The 26,318-nt window shown below is 60.3% G+C and overlaps 1 protein-coding gene across 3 annotated transcripts; it reads left to right on the top strand.

The window, feature by feature from the left end:
- Window positions 1–56: 56 nt before the first annotated feature.
- Window positions 57–26,028, top strand: SCN1B (sodium voltage-gated channel beta subunit 1). 3 transcript variants are annotated; one of them, XM_074930383.1, is made up of 5 exons: window positions 57–555; window positions 4,114–4,280; window positions 7,158–7,398; window positions 23,825–23,955; window positions 24,032–26,028. In XM_074930383.1, exons 1-5 carry the CDS (start codon window positions 513–515, stop codon window positions 24,188–24,190), a joined length of 741 nt encoding a protein of 246 aa, XP_074786484.1. In that variant the 5' UTR covers window positions 57–512; the 3' UTR covers window positions 24,191–26,028. The 3 variants fall into 3 exon arrangements, with proteins under 3 accessions (XP_074786484.1, XP_074786486.1, XP_074786485.1); XM_074930385.1 differs by lacking the exons at window positions 23,825–23,955; window positions 24,032–26,028 and adding exons at window positions 9,787–9,922; window positions 12,208–12,408; XM_074930384.1 differs by lacking the exon at window positions 23,825–23,955.
- The last annotated feature ends 290 nt before the right edge of the window (window positions 26,029–26,318 follow it).

Here is a 26,318-nt window from a genome sequence, read left to right as displayed (position 1 = left end):
GGGAGTTGGGGGGCGGAGCTCCGCGCTCAGGCCCCGCCCCTCGTTGCGTCACGGCCGGCACCAGCCGCAGTGCGCCGGGCTGAGCCGAGCGGAGCCGAAGGGACCCGAACCCACCCGAGCGGAGCCGAACCGGACCCGAACCCGTCCGAAGGGACCCGAACCCGCCCGGAGGGACCCGAACGCGCCCGGAGGGACCCGAACCGTCCCGGAGGGACCCGAACCTGACCCGAACCCGCCCGAGCGGAGCCGAACCGGACCCGAAGTGTCCCGAGCCCGCCCGAACCCGCCCGAAGGGCCCCGCTCGCAGCCGCCCCGGCGATGCCCTGAAGCGGCTCCTCCGCCCCGGCCCGTCCCGCCCGCGCTCCCCAGCCCCGTCCCGCCCGGGGGCGGCTCCATGGCCCGGCCCGGGGGCTGCGGGGGGGCGGCGCGGCGCTGAGGAGCGGAACGGCCCCAGCTCCGCCGGAGGGACCCGGCCCCGGCCCCCCCGGACCGGCCCCCGACCCGCCCCCGCCATGTTGGGCCCCGGCCTGGCGCTGCTCTGCGGCCTCCTCATGGGTGAGTGCGGCCGGGACCCCCCCCGGGTCCCCCAGAATGTCCCTTGTCCCCCTCCGTGTCCCCTGTCCCCCTCCAGTGTCCCCTGTCCCCCCCTCGTATCTCCTGTGCCCCCCACAATGTCCCATGTGCCCCCCTCCGTGTCCCCTGTACCCCCAGAATGTCCCCTGTCCCCCCCCTGGTGTCCCCTGTCCCCTCCCTAGTGTCCCCTGACCCCCCTAAATGTCCCCTGATCCCTATATAATATCCACTGCCCCCCTATAGCTTCACCTGTCCCCCTCCAGTGTCACCTGCCCCCCCAAGTGTCCTCTGACCCCCCCAAAGTGTCTCCTGTGCCCCTCCAGTGTCACCAGAGCCCCCAGAATGTCCCTTGACCCCCCCCCCCCATAGTGTTCTCTGTCCCCTCTGGTGTCTCCTGATCCCCCCCTTAATGTCCCCTGATCCCCTCCAGTGTCACTTGTCCCCCAAAATGTCTCCTGACCCCCCTATAATGTCACCTGAGTCCTCAAATGTCCCCGGATCCCCCCATAGCATCTCCTGACCCCCAGAATGTCCCCTGGTGTCCCCTGTCCCCCTCCAGTGTCCCCTGAACCCCCAAATGTCCCCTGACCCCTCCGATGTCACCTGTTTGCCAAAACATCCTCTGTCCCCCCCATGATGTCCCATAAACCCCCCCCGTGTCCCCTGTCCCCCTCCAGTGGCGCTTCCCCCCTCATGATGTCCCCTGACCCCCCCAATGTCCCCTGTCCCCCCCATTACCCCCTGACACCCCCCTCAATGTCCCCAACCCCCCCCCAAAGTGTCACTTCAGCCCCTTGGTGTCCCCTTCCCCCCCCCTCAATGTCCCTGGACCCCCCAAAAGTGTCACCTCCCCCCCCCCCAGTGTTCTTTGTCCCCCCTATTACCCCCGGACCCCCTCAATGTCCCCAGACCTCCCCAAATTGTCACCTCCCCCTCCCCCGGTGTCCTCTCACCCCCTCAATGTCCCCTGCCCCCCCCCCCCAGTGTCACATTCCCACCTCCTCAAGTGTCACCCCTCCCCCGGGCCACCCCCGCTGTCCCCTTCCCGGCCCCTGTCACCTCCGCAGTGTCACCCTCCCCCCCCCCCGCAGTGTCACCTGTCTCTGCCGCAGTCCCAGTGCCACCCCCCCGCTGTCACCAGGGTCCTCCACACCCCCCGGCGGTGCCACCAGTGTCCCCCGTTCCCACCCCCCGAGCGCCACCGGGGTCCCCCGCCACCCCCCAAGTGCCACCGCAGTGTCCCCCATCCCCCCTCCAAGTGCCACCGCAGTGTCCCGTACCACCCCCAGAAGTGACACCGGTGTCGTCCCCGATTGCCACCACGGCGTCCCCCCCCCCCCCCCCCAAGTGTCTCCTGTTCCCCCAAGTGCCACCTCGGTGTCCCCTGTCCCCTCTAGTGCCACCTCAGTGTCCCATGTCCCCCCCAAGTGTCACCAGTGTTGTCTGTCCCCCCCCAAGTGTCCCCTGTCTCCCCAAATGTCACCTCAGTGTCCCTTGTCCCTCTTCAAGTGTCCCCTGTCCCCCCCAAGTACCACTGGAGCCCCCTGTCCCCCCCCCAAATGTCCTCTGCCCCCCCCCGAGTGCCACCAGGGTCCCCTGCGACCCCCAAGTGCCACCGCAGTGTCCCGCGCCACCCCCAGAAGTGACACCGGTGTCCTCTCCCCCCCCGCCCCCCCCCCGAGTGCCACCACGGAGTCCCCCATCCCTCCCCAAGTGTCCCCTGTCCCCCCCAAGTGCCATTGCGGTGTCCCCTGTCCCTCCAAGTGTCCCCTGTCCCCCCCAAGTGTCACCAGTGTTCTCTGTCCCCCCCCAAGTATCCCCCATCCTCCCAAGTGCCACCTCAGTGTTCCCTGTCCCCCCAAGTGTCTTCTGTCCCCTCCCAAGTGCCATCATGGTGTCCCCTGTCCCCCCCCAGGTGTCCCCTGTCCCCCCTGAAGTGCCATCTCTGTGTCCCCTGACCCCCAAGTGTCTCCTCTCCCCCTAAATGTCCCCTGAGCCCCAGTGATGTCCCCTGTCCCCCCCCAGGTGTCCTCTGTCCCCCTCAGGTGTCCCCTGTCCCCCCCAAGTGCCACCTCAGTGTCCCCTGTCCCCTCAGGTGTCTTCTGTCCCCCCCAAGTGCCACCTCAGTGTCCCCTGTCCCCCCCAAGTGTCACCAGTGTCCTCTGTTCCCAAGTGCTACTGGAGTCCGTGTCCCCTCTTCATGTCCCCTGTCCCCCCCTCATGTTCCTTGTCCCCTCCAAGTGTCCTCTTTACCCCCCAAGTGTCACCAGTGTCCCCTGTCCCCCTCAATGTCCCCTGTCCCCCCTCCAAGTGTCCCCTGTCCCCCCCAAGTGTTCCTTGTGCCCCTCCAGTGTCACCTCCCCCCCCAGATGTCCCCTAAGACCCCATGATGTCTCCTGTCCCCCCAAGTGCCATCATGGTGTCCCCTGTCCCCTCAAGTGTCTTCTGTCCCCCCCAAGTGCCACCTCAATGTCTCCTGTCCTCCCTCAAGTGTCCCCTGTCCCCCCCCAGGTGTTCCCTGTCCCCCCCAAGTGCCATCGTGGTGTCCCCTGTCCCCCCCCAAGTGTCACCGGTGTCCCCCATTCCCTCCCAAGTGTCCCCTGTCCCCCCCCAAGTGTCACCGGTGTCCCCCATTCCCTCCCAAGTGTCCCCTGTCCCCCCCAAGTGTCACCGGTGTCCCCCATTCCCTCCCAAGTGTCCCCTGTCCCCCCCCAAGTGTCTCCTGTCCCCCACAGTGTCCCCTCTGCCTCTCCAGTGTCACCTCCACCCCTAAATGTCCCTTGAGACCGCATTATGTCCCCTGTCCCCCCAAGTGTCCCCCCAATTGTCCCCTGTCCTCCCCTGTCCCCCCCCAAGTGTCCCCTGTCACCCCAAGTATCACCTCAGTGTCCCCTGTGTCCCCCCAAGTGTCCCCTGTCCCCCCAAATGCCGCCTCAGTGTCCCCTGTGTCCCCCAAGTGCCGCTGGAGTCCCCTGTCCCCCCCCCAAGTGTCCCCTGTCCCCACGGTGTCCCCTGTGCCCCTCCAGTGTCACCTCTCCCCCCAAATATCCCCTGAGCCCCCATGATGTTCCCTGTCCCCCCCCAAGCGCCACCTCAGTGTCCTCTGTCCCCCCAAGTGTCCCCCCAGTTGTCCCCTGTCCCCCCCAAGTGTCACCAGTGTCCCCTGTCACCCCTCCCCAGTTTTGGGGGGGCTGCAGCTGTCCCCTGTGTGTGTGTGTGTCCAATTTTGGGGGTCCAAGGGGTGTCCCCCCCCCCCAGTTTAGGGGTGCTGGGGGTGTCCCCTCTGTCCCCCCCCACCCAGTTTTGGGGTGCTGAGGGGGGGATGTCCCCCAGTTTCAGGGATCCATGGGGTCTCCCATATACCCCCCCCCTCAATTTTGGGGGGACCACGGGGGGAGAGGGGTGCAGGGGGGTGCCCCTATGTCCCCCCCAGGACTTAGGGGTGACCCCCCCCCCCAATTCTTGGGGAGCTCTCATAAACTTGGGGTTCCCCCCCCCCCCCCAATGTGTTCATTTTCCACTTTCGCCCCCCCCCAAAAGCTGGGGGGGCGCAGGGGGGGTGCGTGGAGGTGGCCTCGGGGACGGAGGCGGTTTTGGGGGCCCCCTTCCGCCTGCTCTGCATCGCCTGCAAGCGCCGCAGCGAGACCACGGCCGAGGCCGAGAGCGAGTGGTTCTTCCGCCCCGAGGGGGACCCCCATTTCCAGAAGGTACTGGGAGGCACTGGGAGGGCAGGGAGGGGGTGCTGGGAGGCACTGGGAGGAACTGGGAAGGACTGGGAGGCACTGGGAGGGCAGTGAGGGGGCGCTGGGAGGCACTGGGAGGAACTGGGAAGGACTGGGAGGCACTGGGAGGGCAGTGAGGGGGTACTGGGAGGCACTGGGAGGAACTGGGAAGGACTGGGAGGCACTGGGAGGGCAGTGAGGGGGTACTGGGAGGCACTGAGAGGCACTGGGAGGGCAGTGAGGGGGTACTGGGAGGCACTGGGAGGCAGTGGGAGGGCAGTGAGGGGGTGCTGGGAGGCACTGGGAGGTTACTGGGAGGAACTGGGAAGGACTGGGAGGCACTGGGAGGGCAGGGAGGGGGTGCTGGGAGGCACTGGGAGGAACTGGGAAGGACTGGGAGGCACTGGGAGGGCAGTGAGGGGGCGCTGGGAGGCACTGGGAGGAACTGGGAAGGACTGGGAGGCACTGGGAGGGCAGTGAGGGGGTACTGGGAGGCACTGGGAGGAACTGGGAAGGACTGGGAGGCACTGGGAGGGCAGTGAGGGGGTACTGGGAGGCACTGAGAGGCACTGGGAGGGCAGTGAGGGGGTACTGGGAGGCACTGGGAGGCAGTGGGAGGGCAGTGAGGGGGTGCTGGGAGGCACTGGGAGGTTACTGGGAGGAACTGGGAAGGACTGGGAGGCACTGGGAGGGCAGGGAGGGGGTGCTGGGAGGCACTGGGAGGAACTGGGAAGGACTGGGAGGCACTGGGAGGGCAGTGAGGGGGTACTGGGAGGCACTGGGAGGGCAGTGAGGGGGTACTGGGAGGCACTGGGAGGAACTGGGAAGGACTGGGAGGCACTGGGAGGGCAGTGAGGGGGTACTGGGAGGCACTGGGAGGGCAGTGAGGGGGTGCTGGGAGGCACTGGGAGGCAGTGGGAGGGCAGTGAGGGGGTGCTGGGAGGCACTGGGAGGTTACTGGGAGGAACTGGGAAGGACTGGGAGGCACTGGGAGGGCAGGGAGGGGGTGCTGGGAGGCACTGGGAGGAACTGGGAAGGACTGGGAGGCACTGGGAGGGCAGTGAGGGGGTACTGGGAGGCACTGGGAGGCAGTGGGAGGGCAGTGAGGGGGTGCTGGGAGGCACTGGGAGGTTACTGGGAGGAACTGGGAAGGACTGGGAGGCACTGGGAGGGCAGTGAGGGGGTGCTGGGAGGCACTGGGAGGAACTGGGAAGGACTGGGAGGCACTGGGAGGGCAGTGAGGGGGTACTGGGAGGCAGTGGGAGGGCAGTGAGGGGGTGCTGGGAGGCACTGGGAGGTTACTGGGAGGAACTGGGAAGGACTGGGAGGCAGTGGGAGGGCAGTGAGGGGGTGCTGGGAGGCACTGGGAGGGCAGTGAGGGGGTACTGGGAGGCACTGGGAGGACAGTGAGGGGGTGCTGGGAGGCACTGGGAGGAACTGGGAAGGACTGGGAGGCACTGGGAGGACAGTGAGGGGGTGCTGGGAGGCACTGGGAGGAACTGGGAAGGACTGGGAGGCACTGGGAGGGCAGTGAGGGGGTGCTGGGAGGCACTGGGAGGGCAGTGAGGGGGTACTGGGAGGCAGTGGGAGGGCAGTGAGGGGGTGCTGGGAGGCACTGGGAGGTTACTGGTAGGAACTGGGAGGCAGTGGGAGGGCAGTAATGGGGTGCTGGGAGGGACTGAGGGACTCTGAGAGGCACTGGGGAGTTACTGGGAAGGACTGGGAGGAACTGGGGAAGCACTGGGAGGACTGGGAGGGGTGCTGGGATGGACTGGGAGGGACTAGGGGGAACTGGGAGGGACTGGAATGGGCTGTTGGGGTACTGGGAAGATACTGGGGAGCACTGGGGGTACACTGGGGGCACTGCAGAGCTGGGGCACTGCTGGGGAGTACTGGGAGGCACTGGGTGTTACTGGGAGGCACGAGGGAGTACTGGTGGCCACTGAGGAGATACTGGGAGGTACTGGTTCTTACTGGGAGGCACTGGGTATTACGGGGAGGCAGTTGGTGCCACTGGGAGGCACTGGGTGTCACTAGTCCTTACTGGGAGTCACTGGTCCCTACTGGGAGTCACTCGGTGTCACTGGTCCTTACTGGGAGTCACTGGTACCTACTGGGAGTCACTTGGTGTCACTGGTCCTTACTGGGAGTCACTGGTCCTTACTGGGAGTCACTGGTGTCTCTCCCCATGCCCAAATCCTGCACTACAGCCCCGGGGAGGGGCAGTGGGTGCTGTTGGGTTCCTCTGGAGGGCACTGGGTGTCACTGGCTGTTACTGGGTGTCACTAGTCCTTACTGGGAGTCACTGGTCCTTACTGGTCCTTACTGGGAGTCACTGGTCCTTACTGGGAGTCACTGGTGTCTCTCCCCATGCCTAAATCCTGCACTACAGCCCCGGGGAGGGGCAGTGGGTGCTGTTGGGTTCCTCTGGGGGGCACTGGGTGTCACTGGGTGTTACTGGGTGTTACTGGTCCTTACTGGGAGTCACTGGTCCCTACTGGGAGTCACGGGGTGTCACTGGTCCTTACTGGGAGTCACTGGTTTGTCTCCCCATGCCCAAATCCTGCACTACAGCCCCGGGGAGGGGCAGTGGGTGCTGTCGAGTTCCTCTAAGGGGGCACTGGGGTGTCACTGGGTGTTACTGGGTGTTACTGGTCCTTACTGGGAGTCACTGGTCCCTACTGGGAGTCACTTGGTGTCACTGGTCCTTACTGGGAGTCACTGGTCTCTCCCCATGCCCAAATCGTGCACTACAACCCCAGGGAGGGGCAGTGGGTGCTGTCGGCTTCCTCTGGGCGGGCACTGGGTGTCACTGGTGTTACTGGTCCTTACTGGGAGTCACTGGTCTCTCCCCGTGCCCAGATCCTGCACTACAGCCCGGAGGAGGGGCAGTGGGTGGCCCCGGGCCCCTTCGCGGGGGTGCTGGCCTGGAACGGCTCCCGGGGCACGCGGGACCTGCAGGACCTGTCGGTGCGGCTGGCGGCCGTGGGGCGGCCCCACGCCGGGCACTACGTGTGCCGCCTGCGCCGCAACCTCACCTTCGAGGGCTACGTCTACAGCCTGGCCCGCAACAAGACCCTGCGATTGGCCGTCGTCGACACCGGTGGGCGGGGCTTGGGGGCGGCGCCGCGCGGCGATTGGAGGCGGCGGGCGGGCATCGGGGACGGGCAGGAGGGGAGCGGGGAAGGGGGAAGGCGGAGGGGAGTGGGTGGAGGGGGCGGGTTTGAGCCTCGAGGGGCGTGGTTTTACTAGGAGGGTGGGCGTGGTTTGCTTCTAGAGGGCGTGGTTTAGCTAGGAAGGGGCGTGGTTTGTCCTGGGGGGGCGTGGTTTGTCCTCGGGGGGGCGTGGTTTGATTGGAACAGGCGCCATTTGATTGGAACGGGCGTGGTGTGTCTTGGAGGGGTGGGGTTTGCTTGGAGGGGGCGTGGTTTGGTTGGAAGGGGCGTGGTTTGTGTTGGAGGGGGCGTGGTTTGTCCTACTGAAGCGTTGTTCGGTTGGAGGGGGCGTGGTTTGTCTTGGAGGGGGTGTGGTTTGATTGGAGGGGGTGTGGTTTGATTGGAGGGGGTGTGGTTTGTCTTGGAGGGGGTGTGGTTCTTTTTGAGGGGGTGTGGTTTGATTGGAGCGGGTGGGGTTTGATTGGAGGGGGTGTGGTTCGATTTGAGGGGGCGTGGTTCTTTTTGAGGGGGTGTGGTTTGATTGGAGGGGGTGTGGTTTGTCCAGGAAAGGGTGTGGTTTGCTTGTAGAGGGCGTGGTTTGTCCTCTTAGGGCGTGGTTTTGTTCAAGGGGGTGTGGTTTGTCTTTGAGGGGGTGTGGTTTGGTTGGAAGGGGTGTGGTTTGTCTAGGAAAGGGTGTGGTTTGCTTGTAGAGGGCGTGGTTTGTCTTTGACAGGGAGTGGTTTATCTAGGAAGGGGCGTGGTTTATCTAGGAAAGGGCATGGTGTGTTTTCTGGGGGCGTGGCTTTCTTGGATGGGGCGTGGTTTAACCTTGAGGGGCGTGGTTTTGCTACGAGGGGGCATAGTTTGCAGGGAGGGTAGCTTGGAGGGGGCGTGGTCTATCTAATAAGGGGCGTGGCTTGTCTTCTGGGGTGTGGCTGGCTCAAGCGGTGTGGATTGCTGGGAGGGGGCGTGGCTTGTGCAGGGGGTGTGGCTTGCTTGTAGAGGGCGTGATTTAGCTTTCTGGGGGCGTGGTTTGTTTTGAGGCAGTGTGGTTCAAGTTCCGTGGGTGTGGCTTTACTAGGAGGGGGCGTGGTTTGCTTTGTAGAGGGTGTGGTTATCTAGGAAGGGGCGTGGTTTGTCTTCTGGGGCGTGGTTTGATTGAAACAGGCGTGGTTTATCTTGGAGAGGGTGTGGTTTCATTGGAGGGGGTGTGGTTTCATTGGAGGAGGTGTGGTTTGTCTTGGAGGGGATGTGGTTTGATTGGAGGGGGCGTGGCTTGTCTAGGAAAGGGTGTGGTTTGCTTGTAGAGGGTGTGGCTTATATTTGACAGCGTGGTTTATCTAGGAAGGGGCGTGGTTTGTTTTCTGTGGGTGTGGTTTGCTTTGAGGGGGCGTGGTTTAACCTTGACGCGTATGATTTTGCTCCGAGGGGGTGTGGTTTGATTGGAGGGAGGGTTGATGGGAGGGGGCGTGGTTTGTCTTCTGAGGGTGTGGTTAGCTTTGAGAGGGCGTGGTTTAACCTCGAGGGGCGTGGTTTGCTCGGAGGGGGTGTGGCTTAGTGCGGTTTGGGGGCGTGGTTTGAGGGGGCAGGCTTGGGTGGAGAGAGGGCGAAGGGGGCGTAGGTGGTCAAAGGGGGCGGGGTTTATGTGGTGTGGGTGGGGTTTACTGGAGGGGCGGGGCTTGATTTGGATGGGGTGGGGCTTAGTGGGGCCTGGGGTGGGGCTTTCGGGGCGGGGTTTGGGGGAAGGAGGTGTCTGGGGCGGGGTTTCTGTGGGGTGGGTGGGGTTTATGTGGGGTTTATGCTGGGGTGGGCGGGGTTTATGCGGTGTGGGCGTGGTTTTTGCGGTGTGGGCAGGGTTTATGCAGTGTGGGCGGGGTTTATTGTCGTGTGGGCGGGGTTTATGCGTTGTGGGAGGGGTTTATTGCCGTGTGGGCGGGGTTTATTGTCGTGTGGGCGGGGTTTATTGTCGTGTGGGCGGGGTTTATGCGGCATGGGCAGGTTTTTTGCCCTGTGGGCGGGGTTTATGCCGTGTGGGCGGGGGATTTTGCGGGTCTGGGCAGGATTTATTGCGGTGTGGGCGGGGTTTATGCGTTGTGGGTGGGGTTTATTGCGGTGTGGGTGGGGTTTATTGCGGTGTGGGCGGGGTTTATGCGGCGCGGGCGGGTTTTTTGGCAGGTGTGGGCAGGTTTTTCTCGGGGCGGGCGGGTTTTTTGGGGGTGTAGGCGGGGTTTTCTCCGGGTGGGCGGTCTTTTCTCGGCGTGGGCGGGTTTTCCTGGGGGGTGGGCGGGGTTTGACCCCCTCGGAGGGGCCGCGGGTTCGATCCCCGGTGCCGGCAGCGCGGCGGGACCTGGCGTCCATCGTCTCCGAGATCCTGATGTACGTCCTGATCGTGGTGCTGACGCTCTGGCTGGCGGCCGAGATGCTTTACTGCTACCGGAAAGTGGCGGCCGCGGCCCCGCCCCCCGACAGCGCGTGAGCAGGGGGCGGGGCTAAGCGGCGGGCGGGGCTAAAGCGACCCGGTGGGGCAAAAAGATGGAGGAGAGGGGCTGAAAGGGGGAGGGGATGGGCTAAAAGGGAGCAGGAGGGGGTGAAAAGGGGAGGAGCTAAAAGGGAGTGGGTGTGGCTAAAGCAGGAGCTAAAAGGGGGCGTGGCTAAAAGATGGAAGGCTTAAAAAGGGGAGGGAGGGGTTAGGGCAAGAGGGGGAGGAGCTTAAAGGGGGGGGCATGGCTAAAAGATGAGGCTAAGGGGAGTGGGCGGGGCTAAAAGGAGTGGGTTAAGGGGAGGGGCTTAAAGGGAGGGGGCGGGGCTAAAATGGGGCTAAATAGATGGGCGGGGCTAAAAGGGAGTGGGAGGGGCTGAAAGGAAGTGGCGTTTTAGGGGGAGGAGCTTAAAGGGGGTGGGCGTGGCTAAAAGATGGGGCTAAAGGGGGTGGGCGGGGCTAAAAGGGAGTGGGAGGGGCTAAAAGGAAGTGAGTTTTTAAGGGGAGGGGCTTAAAGGGAGGGGGCGTGTCTAAAAGGGGAGGATATGGGGTAAAGGGGAGGGACTAAAAGGGGTGGGGGCATGGTTAAAGAAGTGGGTAGGGCTAAAAGGGGAGGGGGTGGGCTAAAATGGGGAGGGGCTTAAAGGGAGGGAGCTAAAGGGGTGGGGCTGAGGGGAGGGGCTACAGGGAGTGGGTGGGGCTAAAAGGGGATGGGGGCTTAAAGGGAGTGGGCGTGGCTAAAAGGGAGGGGTGGGGCTATAGAGGGCTCAAGGGAGGGTTAAGGGAAGGGGGTGGGGCTAAGGGGGTGGGGCTAAAGGGCTGGGGTGGGGACTGGGGGCGGGGCTAAGGTGGAGGGGAGGGGCTAAAGGGGAGGAGGGGCAGCGGGGTTTGGGGTACAGGGCTGTGGACAAGTGTGGGGGTGTATAGGGGCTATGGGGGGGCTACAGGGGGAGTTTGGGGGGCTACAGGGGTGTATAGGGGCATGTAGGGGCTGTGGGGGTATGGGGGGGCTATAGGGGCTATGGGGGGGCTGCAGGGGCTATAGGGGGGCTATAGGGGCGTATAGGGGCTATGGGGGGCTATAGGGGCGTATAGGAGCTATGGGGGGGCTGCAGGGGCGTATAAGGGCTATAGGGGTGTATATGGGCTATGGGGGGCTATAGGGGCGTATAGGGGCTATAGGGGGCTATGGGGGGGCTACAGGGGGAGTTTTGGGGGTCTGGGGGTGCGCGGGGGCATGCAGAGGGTATGGGGGGGCTATAGGCGGGTATGGGGGGGTTGGGGGGGGCTATGGGGGTATGGGGGGGCTATAGGGGTGTATAGGGGCTATAGGGGGCTATAGGGGGAGTTTGGGGGGGTCTGGGGGTGCACGGGGGCATGCAGAGGGTATGGGGGGGCTATAGGCGGGTATGGGGGGGTTGGGGGGGCAATAGGGGTGTATAGGGGGATATGGGGGGGCTATAGGGGCATATAGGGGCTATAGGGGGCTATAGGGGGAGTTTGGGGGGGTCTGGGGGTGCACGGGGGCATGCAGAGGGTATGGGGGGGCTATAGGCGGGTATGGGGGGGGTTGGGGGGGCAATAGGGGTGTATAGGGGGATATGGGGGGGCTATAGGGGTAGTTTGGGGGGCTACAGGGGTGTATAGGGGCTATAAGGGGATATGGGGGAGATATAGATAGGTATGGGGGGATTTGGGGGGGCTATGGGGGTGTATAGGGGCTATAGGGGGCTGTGGGGGGGCTATAGGGGGAGTTTGGGGGGCCACAGGCCTGTATAGGGACATGTAGAGGGTATAGGGGGGCTATAGACAGGTATGTGGGGGTGTTGGGGGGCTGTAGGGGCATATAGGGGCTATGGGGGGGCTATAGGGGGAGTTTGGGGGGCTACAGGGGTGTATAGGGACAGGTAGAGGGCATAAGGGGCTTATAGGCAGGTGTGGGGTGGGTTGGGGGGCTATGGGGGGGCTATGGGGGGTTGGGGGGCTATAGGGGTATATAGGGGCTGTGGGGGGCTATGGGGGGGTTTGGGGGGCTATAGGGGGGGTGGGGGGGCTCTAGGGGGGGTTTGGGGGGGCAGAGGGATGTATAGGGGTCTGGGGGTACGGGGGGGCTATAGGGTGTAGGCAGGTATGGGGGGGGTTTGGGGGCACAGGGGGATATTGGGGTGCAGGGGGGGTCCGGGGGGGCAATAAGGGGTTTGGGTGGGGGCTATAGGGGGCAGTCGGGGGTTTGGGGGTGCAGGTGGGTGCCCCCCACCCCACCCCTCTCCCCCCCCAGCTCGGAGTACCTGGCCATCACCTCGGAGAGCAAAGAGAACTGCGCCGGGGTGCAGGTGGCCGAGTAGCACCCATGGGTGCTGCCCGCCCCGCCCCCCCGCGCCCCCCCCTGCAATAACCCATCCCGGGGGGGGCGGCCCCGCCCCCACGCCTGCCCCCCCCGACCCCCCCCCTCGCCTCCTGCCACCATCGCACGGCTCCCGCCCACCCCCGCCCCTGGGTGACCCCCAGCACCCATGGGCGCTCCCGGAAAGGACTCAGCACCCATGGGTGCCCCTGGAAAGGACCCAGCACCCATGGGTGCTCCCGGAAAGGACTCAGCACCCATGGGTGCCCCTGGAAAGGACTCAGCACCCATGGGTGCTCCCGGAAAGGACTCAGCACCCATGGGTGCCCCTGGAAAGGACTCAGCACCCATGGGTGCTCCTGGAAAGGACTCAGCACCCATGGGTGCCCCTGGAAAGGACTCAGCACCCATGGGTGCCCCTGGAAAGGACTCAGCACCCATGGGTGCTCCTGGAAAGGACTCAGCACCCATGGGTGCTCCTGGAAAGGATTCAGTACCCATGGGTGCCCCTGGAAAGGACTCAGCACCCATGGGTGCTCCTGGAAAGGACTCAGCACCCATGGGTGCCCCTGGAAAGGACTCAGCACCCATGGGTGCTCCTGGAAAGGACTCAGCACCCATGGGTGCTCCTGGAAAGGATTCAGTACCCATGGGTGCTCCTGGAAAGGACCCAGCACCCATGGGTGCTCCTGGAAAGGACTCAGCACCCATGGGTGCTCCTGGAAAGGACCCAGCACCCATGGGTGCCCCTGGAAAGGACTCAGCACCCATGGGTGCTCCTGGAAAGGACTCAGCACCCATGGGTGCTCCTGGAAAGGACCCAGCACCCATGGGTGCTCCCGGAAAGGACTCAGCACCCATGGGTGCTCCTGGAAAGGATTCAGTACCCATGGGTGCTCCCGGAAAGGATTCAGTACCCATGGGTGCTCCCGGAAAGGACCCAGCACCCATGGGTGCTCCTGGAAAGGACTCAGCACCCATGGGTGCTCCCGGAAAGGACTCAGCACCCATGGGTGCTCCTGGAAAGGACCCAGCACCCATGGGTGCCCCTGGAAAGGACTCAGCACCCATGGGTGCTCCTGGAAAGGACCCAGCACCCATGGGTGCTCCCGGAAAGGACTCAGCACCCATGGGTGCTCCTGGAAAGGATTCAGTACCCATGGGTGCTCCCGGAAAGGATTCAGTACCCATGGGTGCTCCTGGAAAGGACTCAGCACCCATGGGTGCCCCTGGAAAGGACTCAGCACCCATGGGTGCTCCTGGAAAGGACTCAGCACCCATGGGTGCTCCTGGAAAGGACTCAGCACCCATGGGTGCTCCCGGAAAGGACTCAGCACCCATGGGTGCTCCTGGAAAGGACCCAGCACCCATGGGTGCTCCCGGAAAGGACTCAGCACCCATGGGTGCTCCTGGAAAGGATTCAGCACCCATGGGTGCTCCCGGAAAGGACTCAGCACCCATGGGTGCTCCCGGAAAGGACCCAGCACCCATGGGTGCTCCTGGAAAGGACTCAGCACCCATGGGTGCTCCCGGAAAGGACTCAGCACCCATGGGTGCTCCTGGAAAGGACCCAGCACCCATGGGTGCTCCCGGAAAGGACTCAGCACCCATGGGTGCTCCCGGAAAGGACCCAGCACCCATGGGTGCTCCTGGAAAGGACTCAGCACCCATGGGTGCTCCCGGAAAGGACTCAGCACCCATGGGTGCTCCTGAGGAAGGATCCAGGCGACAACACACCCCCCCCCAGCCGTGGGTGCTCCTAGGAGAGATCTCGGCACCCATGGGTGCTCCTAAGGAAGAAGTCGAGCAACCCCAGCACCCATGGGTGCTCCCAGAAAGGCCCTCAGCACCCATGGGTGCTGTCAGGAAACACTCCAGCACCCGTGGGTGCTCTTAACGAAGAATCCAGCTATGGGGGTGATTTTCACCCATGGGTGTTCCCAGGAGGCACCCCAGCACCCATGGGTGCTCCTGGGGAGGAGCCCAGCACCCATGGGTGCTCTTAACGAAGAACCCAGTCATCCAGGTGACGCCCACCCATGGGTGCTCTCAGGAAGGACCCCAGCACCCATGGGTGCACCTAAAGAAGGACCCAGGCATCTGGGCAACCCCCCCCACCCATGGGTGCTGCCAGGAAACACTCCAGCACCCATGGGTGCTCTTAACGAAGGACCCCAGTATGCGGGCAACCTCCACTACTGGGTGCTACCAGGAAGGACCCCAGCACCCATGGGTGCTCCTGGAAAGGACCCAGGTGACCCCCACCCATGGGTGCTCTGGGAAGAACACCAGCACCCATGGGTGCTCCTAGGGAGGACCTCGGCACCCATGGGTGCTCCCAAAGAGGGTCCCCGGCACCCATGGGTGTTCCTGGGAAGGACCCAGGGCAACCCCCGCCCATGGGTGCTCTCAGGACCTCCCCGGCACCCATGGGTGCTCTCAGGAAGGATCCAGGTGACCCCCCACCCATGGGTGCTCCCTAAGGACGATCCCCAGCACCCATGGGTGCTCCTGGAAGGGACCTCAGCACCCATGGGTGCTCCTAGGGAGGACCTCAGCACCCATGGGCTCTCTCCAGACCTCCCCAGCACCCATGGGTGTTCCTGGAAAGGACCCCAGCACCCATGGGTGCTCTTAGGGAGGACCTCAGCACCCATGGGTGCTCCTGGAAAGGACCCAGGTGCCCCCCACCACCCATGGGTGCTCCCTAAGCACGATCCCCAGCACCCATGGGTGCTCTCAGGAAAGACCTCAGCACCCATGGGTGCTCCTGGAAAGGACCCCAGCACCCATGGGTGCTCTTAGGGGGACCCCAGCACCCATGGGCTCTCTCCAGACCTCCCCAGCACCCATGGGTGCTCCTAGGGAGGACCTCAGCACCCATGGGTGCTCCTGGAAGGGACCCGGGTGCCCCCCCACCCATGGGTGCTCCCTAAGGACGATCCCCAGCACCCATGGGTGCTCTCAGGAAAGTCCTCAGCACCCATGGGTGCTCTCAGGGGGACCCCAGCACCCATGGGCTCTCTCCGCACCTCCCCAGCACCCATGGGTGCTCCTGGAAAGGACCCAGGTGCCCCCCCCCACCCATGGGTGCTCCCTAAGGACGATCCCCAGCACCCATGGGTGCTCCTGGAAGGGACCTCAGCACCCATGGGTGCTCCTAGGGAGGACCTCAGCACCCATGGGCTCTCTCCAGACCTCCCCAGCACCCATGGGTGCTCCTGGAAAGGACCCCAGCACCCATGGGTGCTCTTAGGGAGGACCTCAGCACCCATGGGTGCTCCTGGAAAGGACCCAGGTGCCCCCCACCACCCATGGGTGCTCCCTAAGCACGATCCCCAGCACCCATGGGTGCTCTCAGGAAAGACCTCAGCACCCATGGGTGCTCCTAGGGAGGACCTCAGCACCCATGGGTGCTCCTGGAAGGGACCCGGGTGCCCCCCCACCCATGGGTGCTCCCTAAGGATGATCCCCAGCACCCATGGGTGCTCTCAGGAAAGTCCTCAGCACCCATGGGTGCTCTCTGAATGATCTCAGCACCCATGGGTGCTCCCTAAGGACGATCCCCAGCACCCATGGGTGCTCCTGGAAGGGACCTCAGCACCCATGGGTGCTCTCAGGGGGACCCCAGCACCCATGGGCTCTCTCCGCACCTCCCCAGCACCCATGGGTGCTCCTGGAAAGGACCCAGGTGCCCCCCCCCACCCATGGGTGCTCCCTAAGGACGATCCCCAGCACCCATGGGTGCTCTCAGGAAGGACCCAGGCGTTGGGGGGACACCCCCCCCCCCTCCCCCCCTTGCACTTTACACCCCATTTTCGGGGCCCCCCCCCCCCCCCCGGGGGGCCGCCCCTTTGCATGGGCAAACAGCTGCTTTTTTTGGGGCAAAAAAGCCCCGAAAAGGGGCCGCTCGCGCACCACGGACGGGTTTTCGGGCAATAAAACTCCTCGTGCAACCGCTCCCCCCCCCCTCCCACCCCGCTTTTTTTTTTTTTTTCATTTTTGGGGGGCAGATTTGGGCTTAAAACCCCCCAAAATGGGTCTTTTGGCACTAGTGCGCGTGCGAGGGGGGGGTTGCACCAACACGCCTCTTCCCCCCGTCCTCGTGCGACGGCCCTTGCACGAGCGCGGCGGCGCGGCGGGGGTGAGAAAGCCTCGTGCGGTGCTGTGAGTGTGCAAAGGGGGCGGGGGGGTGCTGTCGGGCTGAGGGGGGCGTGTAAAACCCTCGTGCGACACACGTGAGTGTGTAAAATGGCGGGGGGGGTGCTGGTGTGGGAAGGTGGGGGTGTAAAACCCTCGTGCAACGCACACGTGAGTGTGTGAAATGGCGTGTGAGGTCCTAGTGTGTAGATAGGGGTGTGCAAAACCCTCGTGCGACACACGTGAGTGTGCAAAATGGCGTGGGAGGGTGAAGGTGGGTGTGTAAAACCCTCGTGCAACGCACATGTGAGTGTGTGAAATGGTGTGTGAGGTGCCAGTGTGTAAATAGGGGTGTGTAAAACCCTTGTGCAACGCGCAGCTGAGTGTGTAAAATGGCGTGTGAGGTGCTGGTTTGCAAGTAGGGGTGTGTAAAATCCTCGTGCGACACACCTGAGTGTGCAGAGTGGCGTGTGGCTGCGTAAAACCCTCGTGCAACGCACACGTGAGCGTGTGAAATGGCATCTGAGGTCCTAGTGTGTAGATAGGGGTGTGTAAAACCCTTGTGCAATGCGCAGCTGAGTGTGTAAAATGGCGTGTGGGGTGTTGGTGTGGAAAGGTGCATGCATAAAACCCCCGTGCAACGCACATGTGAGCGTGTGAAATGGCGTGTGAGGTGCCAGTGTGTAAATAGGGGTGTGTAAAACCCTCGTGCAACGCAGGTATGAGCGTGTAAAATGGCGTGTGAGGTGTTGGTGTCTGAAGGGGAGTGTAAAACCCTCGTGCGACACACGTGAGTGTGCAAAATGGCGTGGGAGGGTGCAGGTGTGTGAAGGTGGGTGTGTAAAACCCTCGTGCAACGCACACGTGAGTGTGTGACATGGCGTGTGAGGTCCTAGTGTGTAGATAGGGGTGTGTAAAACCCTCGTGCAACGCACAGCTGAGTGTGTAAAATGGCGTGTGAGGTGCTGGTTTGCAAGTAGGGGTGTGTAAAACCCTCGTGCAACACACCTGAGTGTGCAGAGTGGCGTGTGGCTGCGTAAAACCCTCGTGCAATGCACACGTGAGCGTGTGAAATGGCGTCTGAGGCGCCAGTGTGCAAACAGGGGTGTGTAAAACCCTCGTGCAACGCACAGCTGAGCATGTGGAATGGCCTGTGAGGGGCTGGTGTGCGAAGGTGGGCGTGTAAAATCTTTGTGCGACACACGTGGGAGCGTGTAAAATGGCGTCTGAGGTGCTGGTGTGCACATGGGGGTGTGCAAAACCCTCGCGCGACACACGTGAGCGTGCAAAGTGGCGTAGTGAGGTGCAGGTGTGCAACGGTGGGCGTTGCGAAGCCTCGTGTGGCGCGCTCGTGAGCCGGTGTGTGAGCAGGGGCGTGTAAACCCCTCGTGCAACGCACTTGTGAGCGTGGGAAATGGCCCGCAGGCGTGCGAAGCCGTGCAAAATCCTCGTGCGACACGCGCGCGGGAGCGTGTAAGATGGCGTCGGAGGCGCCGCGGTGCGGGGGTGCAGAACCCCTCGTGCCACACACGAGCGTGCGAAACCCTCGTGCAAACGAGCGGCATGCAAATGAGCGGCATGCAAATGAGCGGCATGCAAATGAGCAGTGCGCGAAACCGCGGCCCAGCAGCTGAGCCCTGGCCCATCCCTCCGTGCGGCCGCGATATGCAAATGAGCGATATGCAAATTGACCGTATGCAAAAACGCGGCACTGCGCTAATGAGCGCGGTGAGGTGCTGTTATGCAAATGAGGCGGGAGGGCCGTATGCAAATGAATTGCCGTCAGGTGTGCCAATACGACGCGTGAGCGGAGCGGTATGCAAATGAGGATGCAAATGACTAGCGCGCGCCGGCTGGGTTATGCAAATGAACATGCAAATGAGCAAGCGCCTCGATATGCAAATAGACAAGTTATATGGGCGGTATGCAAATGAGCCGCGTGGAAAAAAAAACCACCGTATGCAAATGAGCTGTATGCCAAACTGGTGTCCGAATGCCCCGTATGCAAATGAGGCATGCAAATGAGCAACACCCAATCGTGCAGCTCGGCAAGGGGCGCAATGCAAATAAGCCCTATGCAAAACGAAGCGTATGCCAATGAGCCACATGCAAATGAGCGCCACGACCCTATAAAAGTACAGGCGCCCAGCAGCCATATGCAAATGAGCGATATGCAAATGGGCGACATGCAAATGAACGATATGCAAATGCACGTTATGCAAATGACCGGTCATGGAGTGGCGCCGCCCGTGGCCCCGCCCACCTTCTCCAAGGCCCCGCCCACCCCTGGCGCCTCCCCCCCCCCCCCCCCCCCCCCCCATCGCTTTTGGGGGGATTTGGGGGTTTTTGGGGCGTCACGTGACGCGTTTCCGGGGCTCAGTGACGTCATTTGGGCGGCCCGGGGGGGGTTGGGGCGCCCCGACAGGTTTGGGGGTTCAGGGCGCGATTGGGGGGGGGTGAGGGTCAGCGAGGAGTTTGGGGGGTCAGGGAGAAATTTGGGGTTCAGCGGAAAATTTAGAGACTCAGGGGCAAAATTTGGGGGTTCAGGGGGAAAATTTTGGGGTTTAGAGGAAAATTTTGGGGGTTCAGGGGTAGATTTTCGGGGTTCAGGGGCAAGTTTTGGGGTTCAGGGCAAAATTTGGGGGTTCAGGGCAAAATTTGGGGGTTCAGGGAAATTTTCGGGGTTCAGGGGCAACTTTCGGGGTTCAGGGGGAAATTTCGGGGTTCAGGGGGAAATTTTGGGGTTCAGGGGAAAATTTGAGGCGTTATGGGGAAAATTTTAGGGTTCAGGGGTAAATTTTCGGGGTTCAGGGGTAAATTTTGGGGTTTAGAGGAAAAATTTGGGGGTACAGGAGGAAATTTTGGGGTTCAGGGGGAAATTTGGGGGTTCAAGGGGACTTGACGACTTTTGGGGTTCAGTTCGAGGATTTGGGGGTTCAGGGGCAGATTTTGGGGTTCGGGGGCAGATTTTGGGGTTCAGAGTCAGGTTTTTGTGTTTGGGGGCGGGTTTTGGGGTTCAGGGGCGGGTTTTGGGGTGCCCGGACCGGTTTTGGGGTTCCGTGACGCTTTCGGGGTTCAATTACAGGATTTGGGGCTCAATTAAAGGATTTGGGGGTTCAGGGGCGGGTTTTGGGGTTCAGGGGCGGGTTTTGGGGTGCCCGGACCGGTTTTGGGGTTCCGTGACGCTTTCGGGGTTCAATTACAGGATTTGGGGCTCAATTAAAGGATTTCGGGGTTCAGGGGCGGGTTTTGGGGTTCAGGGGCGGGTTTTGGGGTGCCCGGACCGGTTTTGGGGTTCCGTGACGCTTTTGGGGTTCAATTACAGGATTTGGGGTTCAATTAAAGGATTTGGGGGTTCAGGAGAGAAATTTTGGGGTTCAGGGGCGGTTTTGGGGGTTCAGGGGCGGGTTTCGGGGTTCAGGGGCGGGTTTTGGGGTTCAGGGGCGGGTTTTGGGGTGCCCGGACCGGTTTTGGGGTTCCGTGACGCTTTCGGCGTTCAATTACAGGATTTGGGGTTCAATTAGAGGCTTTTGGGGGTTCAGGGGCGGGTTTTGGGGTTCAGGGGCGGGTTTCGGGGTTCAGGGGCGGGTTTTGGGGCTCCCTGAACTATTTCGGGGTTCCGGGGCAAGGCCGGAGCCGCCCAAAACCGGTTTTGGGGCTCCATTAGTGGTTTTTGGGGTTCAACAACAACATTTGGGGCGCCCTGACCTATTTCGGGGTGTCGGGGTGATTTTGGGGTGCCCGAACCGGTTTTGGGGTTCGATGACATAGTTTTGGGGTTCGCTGTCAGGGTTGGGGCCTCAATTAGTGGTTTTTGGGGGGTTCGGGGGTGGGGTTTTGGGGGCGTTTTGACCCGATTTGGGGCTCGCTGACGGGGGTTTTGGGGTGCAATGAGGGGTTTGGGGGTTCAGGGGCGGGGTTTGGGGGGGACACGCCCCTCCTCCTTCCGCCGCTGAACCCCTAAAAGAGGCCCCGCCCCCCTCCCGGCCCCGCGTCCAGCCTGAAGCCGCTTTGGGGCAAAACCCGACGGGTTCAGGCAAATTGGGGCAGGAGGAAAGTTGGGGGGGGGGATTTGGGGAGTTTTGGGGGGATTTGGGGCATTTTGGGGGGATTTGGGGAGTTTTGGGGGGAATTTGGGGCATTTTGGGGGGATTTGGGGAGTTTGGGGGGGATTTGGGGCATTTTGGGGGGATTTGGGGAGTTTGGGGGGGATTTGGGGAGTTTTGGGGGGATTTGGGGCATTTTGGGGAGTTTTGGGGTGTCTTGGGAGGAATTTGGGGGGATTCGAGGCATTTTGGGGGGATTTGGGGCGTTTGGGGGGGATTTGGGGTGTTTGGGAGGAATTTGGGGGGATTCGGGGCATTTTGGGGGGATTTGGGGCGTTTGGGGGGGATTTGGGGTGTTTGGGAGGAATTTGGGGGGATTCGGGGCATTTTGGGGAGTTTTGGGGGGATTTGGGGAGTTTTGGGGGGAATTTGGGGGGATTCGGGGCATTTTGGGGGGATTTGGGGCGTTTTGGGGGATTTGGGGCGTTTTTGGGGGGAATTTGGGGTGTTTGGCGGGAATTTGGGGGGGATTTGGGGCATTTTGGGGAGATTTGGGGTGTTTGAGAAGGAATTTGGGGGGATTTGGGGGATTTTGGGGGGATTTGGGGCGTTTTGGGGAGATTTGGGGTGTTTGAGAAGGAATTTGGGGGGATTCGGGGCATTTGGGGGGGGATTTGGGGCGTTTTGGGGGGATTTGGGGAGTTTTGGGGGATTTGGGGCGTTTTGGGGGATTTGGGGCGTTTTGGGGGGAATTTGGGGGGATTTGGGGCGTTTTGGGGAGATTTGGGGTGTTTGAGAAGGAATTTGGGGGGATTCGGGGCATTTTGGGGGGGATTTGGGGCGTTTTGGGGGGATTTGGGGTGTTTGGGAGGAATTTGGGGGGATTTGGGGCATTTTGGGGGGATTTGGGGCGTTTTGGGGGATTTGGGGCGTTTTGGGGGGAATTTGGGGGGATTTGAGGCATTTTGGGGGGGATTTGGGGCTTTTTCGGGGGATTTGGGGTATTTGGGAGGAAGTTGGGGGGATTTGGGGAGTTTTGGGGGATTTGGGAAGTTTTGGGGAAAATTTGGGGTGTTTGGGGGGAATTTGGGGGGATTTGGGGCGTTTTGGGGGGATTTGGGGAGTTTTGGGGGGAATTTGGGGGGATTTGGGGCGTTTTGGGTGGACTTGGGGAGTTTTGGGGTGTTTTGGGAGGAATTGGGTGATTCGGAGCATTTTGGGGGGATTTGAGGCATTTTGGGGGGATTTGGGGAGTTTTGGGGAGATTTGGGGTGTTTTGGGAGGAATTTGGGGGGATTCGGGGCATTTTGGGGGGATTTGGGGCGTTTTGGGGAGATTTGGGGTATTTAGGAGGAATTTGGGGGGATTCGGGGCATTTTGGGGGGGATTGGGGGTGTTTGGGGGGAATTTGGGGGGATTTGAGGCATTTTGGGGGGATTTGGGGCGTTTTGGGGGGATTTGGGGAGTTTTGGGGAGTTTTGGGGGGAATTTGGGAGGATTTGAGGCATTTTGGGGGGATTTGGGGCGTTTTGGGGAGATTTGGGGTGTTTTGGGAGGAATTTGGGGGGATTCGGGGCATTTTGGGGGGAATTGGGGGTGTTTGGGGGGAATTTGGAGGGATTTGGGGCATTTTGGGGGGATTTGGGGCGTTTTGGGGGGATTTTAGGCATTTTGGGGGCAGTTTGGGGTGTTTGGGGGGGATTTGGGGTGTTTTGGGGTTTTTTGGGGGGATTTGGGGTATATTCGGGGTGGGGGGGCGGATTTGGCGCATTTTGGGGGGATTTGGGGCGTTTGGGAGGAATTTGGGGGGATTCGGGGCATTTTGGGGGGATTTGGGGCAGATTTGAGGTTTGGGGGTGTTTGGGCGAAAATTTGGGGTGTTTTGGAGCAATTTGGGGAGTTTTGGGGTGATTTGGGGTATTTTAGGGGGGATCCGGGGGTGTTTGGGGGCAATTCGGGGCAATTTGGGGGGAATTTGGGATCTTTAGGAATAATTTACAGGGATTTGGGGCATTTTGGGGGAATTTGGGGTATTTTCGAGTTGCGGGGGATTTGGGGAATTTTGGGGGTGTTCGGGGGGGATTTGGGATTTTAGGGAGGAATTTGGGGCAATTTGAGGGAATTTGGGGTACATTTGAGGTTTGAGGGGGATTTGGGACATTTTTGGGGGGAATTTGGGGTGTTTTAGGGCAATTCGGGGCGTTTTGGGGGAATTTGGGGCGTTTTGGAGGGATTTGGGGTATATTCGGGTTGGGGGGCGGATTTTGGGGGGGTTTGGCGCATTTTGGGGTGATTTTGGGGTGTTTGGGGGGAATTTGGGGTGGTTTGGGGTATTTTGGGCTCATTTTGGGCTCATTTTGGTCATTTTTGGGGTCGGTGCATTTTGGGTCAGTTTGGGGGGTTTTGGGGCTCCTTTGGGGGGCATTTTGGTGCAATTTTGAGGGTTTTGGGGGACATTCAGGGGATCATGTGACCTTAGTCAGGGTCACGGGGCATTTTGGGCTCATTTTGGGTTTATTTTGGGCTCATTTTGGTCATTTTTGGGGTCAGTGCATTTTGGGTCAATTTGGGGGGTTTTGGGGCTCCTTTGGGGGGCATTTTTGTGCAATTTTGGGGGTTTTGGGGGACATTCAGGGGATCATGTGACTTTAGTCGGGGTCACGGGGCATTTTGGGCTCATTTTGGGCTCATTTTGGGGTTATTTTGGGCTCATTTTGGTCATTTTTGGGGTCGGTGCATTTTGGGTCAGTTTGGGGGGTTTTGGGGCTCCTTTTGGGGGCATTTTGGTGCAATTTGGGTTTTTTTGGGGGGCATTCAGGGGATCATGTGACCTTAGTCGGGGTCACGGGGCATTTTGGGCTCATTTTGGGTTTATTTTGGGCTCATTTTGGGCTCATTTTGGTCATTTTTGGGGGTCGGTGCATTTTGGGTCAATTTGGGGGGTTTTGGGGCTCCTTTTGGGGGCATTTTGGTGCAATTTTGGGGGTTTTTGGGGACATTCAGGGGATCACATGACCTTACTTGAGGTCACAGGGCATTTTAGGCTCATTTTGGGTTTATTTTGGGCTCATTTTGGGCTCATTTTGGTCATTTTTGGGGTCAGTGCATTTTGGGTCAATTTGGGGGTCTTTTGGGCTCCTTTTGGGGGTATTTTTGTGCAATTTGGGTTTTTTGGGGGGGCATTCAGGGGATCACATGACCTTAGTCGGGGTCACGGGGCATTTTGGGCTCATTTTGGGTCGATTTGGGTTTTTTTGGGGGGGACCCTTTGACCTGTTTGGGGTTATTTGGGACCCCCAGGCCCATTTTGGGGCAAATCCAGCCGATTTTAGTGATTTTTTTTTTTGGGGGGTGGGGGGGTGCAGGTTGGGGGGGTGCCATGGGGCGTCTCTGCCGCTGCCGCTGCCGAGGTCGGGGTCAAGGTCGGGGTCAAGGTCAAGGTCGGGGTCACCGGCGCCGCCGCAACCCCCAGAAAACGGCTCGTCCCCCGCTCCAGGTAGGCCCCGCCCTCACTTTTTTGGGGTGAATTTGGGGGTTTTTGGGGCAGCACTTTGCTGAGCTCTCTCCCGCAGGCCGCCTGCCCACCGATGACCTCACCGATGACGTCACCGATGACGTCACCGCCGACGGCCGTCACCACCACCTACATCATCTGGCCCCCCCCCGCCATCGTCACCCTGGGGGGGCCCCGCGTGGCCGTGGTGCCCCCGCCCCCAAAATGCTGCTTTTAGCCCCAAAAAACGGTGTCGCGACTGAAACCCAGGGGTTGACCCCCCAAAATGCCCCTTTTTTTCAACCAAAAATCACGTTTTTAGCCCCAAAATGACATCACAGTCAAAAAACAGCATTTTGAGGCCCCCCCCCCCCCAAAAAAAAGAGGCATTTTTGAACCAAAATCACGTCTTTTGGACCCAAAATGGGGCTCAAATAATTGTTTTTAGAGCCAAAATTATGTCATGGGGCTTGGGCCCCAAAAATGGGCCTTTTTGACCCAAAAAAAACCAGTTTTTTGGAGCCCAAATGGCATCACAGTCAAAAAACAGCATTTGAGACCCCCCCCCAAAAAAAAGGGTATTTTTGAACAAAAATCACGTCTTTTGGACCCAAAATGGGGCTCAGATAATTCGTTTTAGACCTAAAATTGTGTCACGACTGAGACCTGGTGCTTGGACCCCAAAAATGGGCCTTTTTGAACCAAAAATATCACTTTTTTGGATCCAAAATGGCATCATAGTAAAAAAAAAAAAAAAAAAAGCATTTGACACCCCCAAAATGGGCATTTTTTGAACCAAAATCACGTCTTTTTGGACCCAAAATGGGGTCCAAATCATGATTTTTTTAATCTCCAAAATTGTGTCACGACTGAAAGCCGGTGTTTGACCCAAAAATGGGGCTTTTTGAACCGAAAATGACTTTTTTATCCTCAAAATGTCATCACAGTCAAAACCCAGCATTGGAGACCCCCTAAAAAGGGCTTTTTGGAACCAAAATCATCATTTTTAGCCCCAAAATTGTGTCATGGCTGAAACCCAGTGTTTGTCCCCCCAAAATGGGACTTTTGGAACCAAAATCACGTCTTTTTGGACCCAAAATGGGGCCCAAATCATGATTTTTTTAATCTCCAAAATTGCGTCATTTCTGAAACCCAATGTTTGACCCAAAAATGGGGCTTTTTGAACCAAAAATGACTTTTTTAGCCCCAAAATGGCATCCCAGTCAAAAAAACAGCGTTTGAAACTCCCCCAAAAGGGCCTTTTTGACCCAAAATACTCCTTTTTAGCCCCAAAATTGTGCCACGAGTGAAATCCAGTGTTTAACCCAAAAATGGGGTTTTTTGAACCAAAAATCATGGGTTTTTTTAGCCCCAAAATGCCATGATAGTAAAAAAAAGGCATTTGAGACCCCCGAAAAGGGCCTTTTTGAACCAAAATAATATTTTTTAGCCCCAGAATGGAGCTGTGACTGAAACCCGGTGCTTAGGCCCCAAAAATTGGCCTTTTCGAACGAAAAAAAAAAAAAAAAAAGCCTTTTTTTGACCCAAAATGGCATCACAACATTTGAGCTGTCCCCCAAAATGGTTCTTTTTGATCCAAAATAACAACTTTTGGCCCCAAAAAGTGCCTTTTTTTTTGCTCCAAACCCGCCTTTTCTCGCCCCAAAACGGGTTAAAAATTTTCAGCGCTGAAACTTGGCTTTGACCCCAGAAACGTGTTTGTTTTTTTGGGGAAAAAAAACCCAATTCCCGGAAAAAAAAAAAAAAAAAAAGGGACTTTACCCCAAAACGAGGGCGGGGGGGGGGGGGGATGCGTGTGACCCTGAATGGATTCTTGCCCTAAAACCCACTTTTTAACCCCAAAACTCTTCGTTCCGCTGGTAAAACCCGGGATTTACTCCAACACGCCGATTTGGCCTCAAAATGGCGCCTGACCCAAAACTCACCGTTTTTCACCCGAAAACTGAGTGAAAATTTGACGCTCCCCCCCCCCCCAAAATGGTTTCTTGACCCTAAAACCCCTTTTTTCTCCTCAAAAACTCCCCCCAAAATGATTAAAATTTGTCATTTTTCGTGCCCCGGGCGGTTGAGCCCTGGTGGAGGGGGGAGGGGCACTTCCGGGGTGGGGTGAGGGGGCGTGGCTTGGGGCGGGGCCTCCCTCCCCGTCAGGGGTCCGGGGTCAAAGGTCGCGGTCGGGCGTGCGATGGAGGGGGTGGTGCTGCTGACCCACATCGTGCCGGGGGGGTCGGACCTGGGGCCCCCCCCGAAGGCCGAGAGACGGCGCTTGTGGGGGGAGCCCCTGGCCCTGGGAGTAAGTGGGGAGTAACCTGGGAGTAACCTGGGAGTAACCCGGGAGGAACCCGGGA

This window comes from Athene noctua, chromosome 33 (assembly GCF_965140245.1).
Source record: "Athene noctua chromosome 33, bAthNoc1.hap1.1, whole genome shotgun sequence".
Taxonomy (NCBI): domain Eukaryota; kingdom Metazoa; phylum Chordata; class Aves; order Strigiformes; family Strigidae; genus Athene; species Athene noctua.
The sequence above is the reverse complement of the archived record's forward strand: the minus strand, read 5'-3'. Positions and strand labels throughout refer to the sequence as shown.